The 6,000-nt window shown below is 46.9% G+C and overlaps 1 protein-coding gene across 6 annotated transcripts in view; it reads left to right on the top strand.

Annotated features, from left to right (window-relative positions):
- Positions 1-1,905: 1,905 nt before the first annotated feature.
- Positions 1,906-6,000, top strand: part of LOC115099063 (histone-lysine N-methyltransferase SUV39H2-like) — a 70,783-nt gene continuing 66,688 nt past the window's right edge. For 3 of the 6 annotated variants that reach the window (XM_029616360.1, XM_029616357.1, XM_029616358.1), the window contains exons 1-2: positions 1,913-2,022; positions 5,050-5,195. In XM_029616360.1, the coding sequence (XP_029472220.1) occupies positions 2,004-2,022; positions 5,050-5,195 (165 nt within the window). In that variant the 5' untranslated portion in view covers positions 1,913-2,003. Of the gene's footprint in view, positions 2,023-2,097; positions 2,430-5,049; positions 5,196-6,000 lie in introns of those variants that run through there. The other 3 variants (XM_029616362.1, XM_029616363.1, XM_029616359.1) reach the window with 3 other exon arrangements.

Genomic DNA, 6,000 nt, shown 5'->3' with positions numbered 1-6,000 from the left:
ATGGAAATGTAATACTGTTCTAGAGGCTGATACACCTGTTCCTCTGACATCTGCACAGATGTATATGTCTCTGTACTCTGATACACCTTTCCCTGTATAACCTGCACAGATTAAGGTCTTTCTATAGGCTGATACACCTGCCCCTGTATCATTTGCACATATTAATTCATTTCTATGCAATGATGCACTAGTCCTCCTGTCACCTTGCATAGGTTAATGTCTCACCTATAGACTGAGACACCTATTCCTGTTATTTGCACAGATTTATAATTTCTCTATATACTGGTATACCTGTCCTATCACCTGCACAGGATGTTTCTCTATAGACATATGGACCTGCCCCTGGTTCACCTGCACAAGTTAATGTCTTTCAACAGACTAATTCACCTGTCCCGTCACCTGCACAACTAATTCACCTGTCCTTGTCACTTGCACAAGTTAATTTCTCTATAGACTGATGCACCGGTCTTTGGGTCACCTGCACAGGTATCTATTGACTGAAGCACCTCTCTATCACTGGTACAGATTAATGTCACTCTGTGGACTCAGTCACCTGTCCCAGCCTAGTCAACTGCACAGGTTAATATCGCTATAGACTGAAACACATGAACCACACTGTTGATGTCTCCGTAGAAGATTCCCAACCAGTGTGCCATGGTGGGAGTGCAGGTGTGCTAGCAGATTTAGCACTGGTACATTAGAGCCACTGGCAGTCAGAACAGGGGGCAGGCCAGAGCCGCTGCCTGCCCGTGAAAATCTGGTTTCCTGTCCTCCCTGCCCCCTGCACATTCTTCTTTAGCAAGCAAGAGGATTCGATGGGCAACGCTTACCTACAGCTACCTTCTCTGCGATCAGAACCACATGGGGTCTCGCAGCCTCACAAGATCCACCTACCTACGCTGTTCGGTTCTGACTACAGAATAAAGCCAGCAGAGAAGGCAGCTGCGGCAGGTAAAATTTAGATTACGGCAGGTATATATTTAGATTCTTCAATCTCTCCTCATAAGTCATTCTCTGAAGACCTTCCACCTTTTTGGTCACCCTTCTCTGGACCACCTCCATCCTGTCTCTGTCCCTTCTGAGATACGGGCTCCAGAACTGAACGCAGTACTCCAGGTGAGGCCTCACCAAGGACCTGTACAAGGGGATCATCACTTCCCTTTTCTTACTCGATATTCCTCTCTCTATGCAGCCCAGCATTCTTCTGGCTTTAGCTATCGCCTTGTCACATTGTTTCGCCGACTTCAGATCATTAGACACCATTACCCCAAGGTCTCTCTCCTGCTCCGTGCACATCAGCCCTTCACCCCCCCATCGCAAACAGACAACCCTCGGCCGCTGGAGCACAGTCCTGGGGGAGTTCCCCAGGCAGCCGCCATCTCCTTCATGTTTGCAATCTTCAAGGCAGACTTCGGTGTTCCGGGAGTGGAGCACCTCCCGCCCGCCGCGAAGAGGAAGGCTCCGGTGAGAGACAGATTGCTAGCCTGAAGGGGGGGCGCCATCTCCCCTCGGACAGCAGACTGCCTTGAGCCACCCTGGCTCTGAAAACAAAGTAACACCGCACCCCTCGCTGTAACGCGCCCCTTAGGGCCAGCAGAGAGCAAAAGCACGCGCAGCCCTCGCACCCCAAAGTACCAGCGCCTACGCCCTGCTCGCACTCCCCCCCCCCAGCCCCGCCCTCGATCTTCCAGGTTGGACCTCTCCCGCGATGGGCGGGGCTTCAGTTCAAAGCGTTCCTCGGATTGGACAGCTCCCGTGGCAGATGTAGCGCGTGTGCCTAGCGTCTCCTAAACTGGACCCCGTGGTGGGTGGAGCTTGCAGGAGAGCGTCTCCCGGATTGGAGAGACCTGGTGGTGGGTGGAGCTTGAAGGACAGCTTCTCTCAGATTGGAGAGACCTCGTGGTGGGTGGAGCTTGCAGGAGAGCGTCTCCTGGATTGGAGAGTCCTCGTGGTGGGTGGAGTTGGGCTCCTATCGTCATCAACATTTGAATGAGAGCCCTAAGATGGCGGCGAAGCGAGGAGGTGAGGAGAGCGCGGGAAATCTGAGAGGGTGCTCCGGGGCGGGTGGGTGGTGTGGAGGAGGGGATGGGGGCGCCCGATCTGCGCGTGCTGGTTCTCCTCCGGGCCGCCTCTCCACGCACACCACCCTAAAGTTGCCAAGTGGCTTCGTTTTTTTCTTCAGTGCCGGTAGATTCCGGTCCTGGATTCACCGCACTGCACGCAGGGACTTGTAGTTCAGGTGGCCCTGGTGATTTCCCTCCGCCCCCGTCCCAGGCAGGTTTGGGGTGCGGGTCTGGCGGTGCCGTTGTCTAGTGGCAGCTCCTGCCGGCTTAAGGGGAGCGGGGCCGTTTCTTTAAAGAGGTCTGGAGGAAGCAGCTGCGGCGGGGACCGCTGCCCCGTTTACCGGCGACTTGTAAGTGGTCCCCAAGGTAGGACTCCCCCAGCCGGTCGGGCTTTCAGGATATCCACAAGGAATGTGCACGTTAGAGAGAGGCGCAATATGCAAGCTTATCTCATGTACATTCCGTGTGGATAGCAAGTCCACCATTCCATGCAAGCGGTGGGGTAAAACCGAGAGCGGATGGGACTGAAAACGTGGAGGCAGCGGGCACCCCTAGGTGTAGGATCGCATCTGCAAGTCCCCGGGGCTCTGCTGCCATTCCGGAGCACTGCAAGGTGCCAAGCAGAAGGGAAGCTGGCGACGGGTTGCTGGCTCCTGTGTGGCCAATTAAACCAAATGCCTTTTGGCTTGCAACACAGTAAACTGAGCAGGTCAAATACAAAAAAAAAACCAGAAAAGTCCCAGAGCTGGTTTAGAGCTCAAACCTTCAGGAGTGCAAGGCTTCTTGCCAAGGAAATCTGCCCACAGAGGTGTTGCTGCCTCCCAGCAAAGCTGAATATTTTTATTCCTAAAACAACAATGTTGTCCTCTGTTCTTCACTCAGTTTAGCAGTTTTCTAAGGCTCCCCTTCCAAAATATGAAATTCTGGGTCTGGTTGGCTGTTCTGAGCTAATCCCAATACGTGTTTTTCCTTTATAATATTTGTACGGCCTTTAGTAGGGCTTAGGGGTTCTATTTTATGTACAAATGAGCTTCTCCTGAATTTTGTGGGGTTAAACTATAGCCAGAATTTCTTGCCTCACATGCTCTGGCCCTGATGTAATAAGCCATGTGTTAGAACTGTGCACAGAAAGTCAGCATGCGGTTTCTTAGCACAGGTCCTAAAAAAAACATTTTAACCCTGCCAGGGGTGCTCAGTCTTCAGCCCCTCCCCAGCCAGTTGTATTTTCAGGATATCCCTAACGAATATGCATGAGAAATATTTGCATACATAGGTAGTGCATGCACATAAATCTCATGCATGTTCTTTTGAGATCCTGAATACTCAACTGCGGCTCAAGGATCAGTTTGAGCACCGCAACAGTGAGCTAATGGTATGCTAATGCATCAGGAGTTAAGCGCATTGACTTGAAAATGGGTGCACAAGCTTAAGTTAAAATGTATGCATAGGCTGAGCATGAGTGGTGATGGGGGGGGGGGGGGGGGGAAGGAATCAGTTATTGTAACACTATGTATATAACTTCTGCCTACAAATTGTGGTTTAACATGGTTTGTGTACAAAGTATGATAGCATTAGCTATTGCCACCCACCCATGCATTGAGGCTTAATGTAACTGTACAGCTTCAGAAATACCTGTGAGATCACAGAATATTAGAGTCCTAAAATACTGCTACCCAGCCCTTTTACTAAATCTTGTTATGAAAAAAAAAGGCTAAAAGGAAAGGACTTAAATTTTTCCTCCAATGCTGGATACTGTATACAGACAGTGTCCTTCCAAATCCATAAAGTACACAAGCAGTAGGATCTGCAGGAGGATGTAGTTGAGGTGTCGAGCACAGCTGGGATTAAAAGGGGTTTGGACAAGTTTGTGGAAGAGAAGTCCATAAGCCACTCTTCACCAGGTAGATGTGGGGACAGCAATTGTTTATTCCTGGAATGGAATTGAGGATTTAGGATTTGGCAGTACTTGTGATCTGGATTGGCCACAGTCAGGGACAGGATTCTGGGCTCGATGGACCTTTTGGTCTAATTCAGCATGACATTTATGATCGGAATTTGTATTCTCCAATGTCATTTAATAGTAGTACATGAAAGGGCAGCAGTGCAAATATTTCATGTTATTTTAAGACATCTCTGCAATTATTGATTGCAGTGTGCCCTACAACACCAGTACATTTCCTGTGGGAGGTGCAGATTGGAAAACAGAGCAAGCTGGATGGCAACAGTTCCTATACAGAATCTGCATGCTAGCAATACCTCATTTCGGTCATACCTGCAAAACATGGACAGGCTTGCCAAATGAACAAAATAAGGGACCAGAAATTAGAAATAGAAGTATTTAGACAAAAACTGAAGCGGAAACCCCAAGAGGCCAGATTCTGCATGCAGTGCAACAACGGAGAAAAAGAAACAAATACATTTCTTCCTGTGCTATGCAAAATACAAAGATATTAGTGATGTGCTTTTCTCAAAACTAACAGAGAAAAATCAGACTTTCCAAAAAAGAACGAGCAGGAAAAACTCATCCTGGGAGAAACAGCAGCAAAATGTCGTTTCTTGCTACCAGGCCAGAAACAAGCTGAGCGGGGCAATAGGGATAAGCACTAAAACCTAGGACTTCTCCTTGTTACTCTCTTTTCTGTAAATTTTTTTTCTTTTAACCACTTTATGCATTATTTTGGCAACATGTAGAAGTTGTCATGCCAATAAAGTTTTATGAATCTGAATACATGTGCTTGACTACAGATCTCACTTTTATTTATTTTATTTATTTAAGGTTTTTATATACCGGCATTCATGATAAAATCACATCATGCTGGTTTACATTAAAATGGTGGTGCATAGAAAGAGAATTATAATTGACAGCTCTTGTAGATCATAATAAGACAATTACTAATTTGAAGAAAAATGTTCCTTTTTTTTGTTTTGTTTTTAGTGTAGAAGGGGAATTTTGAGAGTGAAAAAAAATCCTATTTTCTTATTGTAGCTTGGTGTGTGCCATGCCTAGCTTCACTGGAGACCCTCCAGGAATTATGTAGAAAGGACAAGCTCACTTGTAAATCCATTGGAATCACGAAAAGGAATCTAAACAGTTATGAGGTGGAATACTTGTGTGACTACAAGGTAGAAGAGGTAAGGTGCAAACGAGCAGCTTGAAGCAGAGTTGAGTAATACTGTGGCACAATGATGTATCGTCTGAAGCAATTTACATTAACTTGTTCAAGTTCTTTCATGATTTTGTAGACTTCTATCATATCCCCCCTCAGTCGTCTTTTCTCCAAACAGCTAACTTCTCTAGCCTTTCCTCACAGGCCTGCCGTTCCATGCCCCTTATCATTTTGGTTGCCCTTCTCTGCACTTTCTCCAGTGTAGCTATATCCTTTTGGAGATGCAGTGACCAGAACTGCACACAGTATTTAAGGTGCGATCTCACCATGGAGCGATACAGAAGCATTATAAGAACATAAGAAAATGCCATACTGGGTCAGACCAAGGGTCCATCAAGCCCAGCATCCTGTTTCCAACAGTGGCCAATCCAGGCCATAAGAACCTGGCAAGTACCCAAAAATTAAGTCTATTCCATGTAACCATTGCTAATGGCAGTGGCTATTCTTTAGGTGAACTTAATAGCAGGTAATGGACTTCTCCTCCAAGAACTTATCCAATCCTTTTTTAAACACAGCTATACTAACTGCACTAAACACATCCTCTGGCAACAAATTCCAGAGTTTAATTGTGCGTTGAGTAAAAAAGAACTTTCTCCGATTAGTTTTAAATGTGCCCCATGCTAACTTCATGGAGTGCCCCCTAGTCTTTCTACTATCCGAAAGAGTAAATAACCGATTCACATCTACCCGTTCTAGACATCTCATGATTTTAAACACCTCTATCATATCCCCCCTCAGCTGTCTCTTCTCCAAGCTGAAGAGTCCTAACC

The sequence above is a fragment of the Rhinatrema bivittatum genome, chromosome 9 (genome assembly GCF_901001135.1).
Source record: "Rhinatrema bivittatum chromosome 9, aRhiBiv1.1, whole genome shotgun sequence".
Classification (NCBI taxonomy): domain Eukaryota; kingdom Metazoa; phylum Chordata; class Amphibia; order Gymnophiona; family Rhinatrematidae; genus Rhinatrema; species Rhinatrema bivittatum.
The sequence above is the reverse complement of the archived record's forward strand: the minus strand, read 5'-3'. Positions and strand labels throughout refer to the sequence as shown.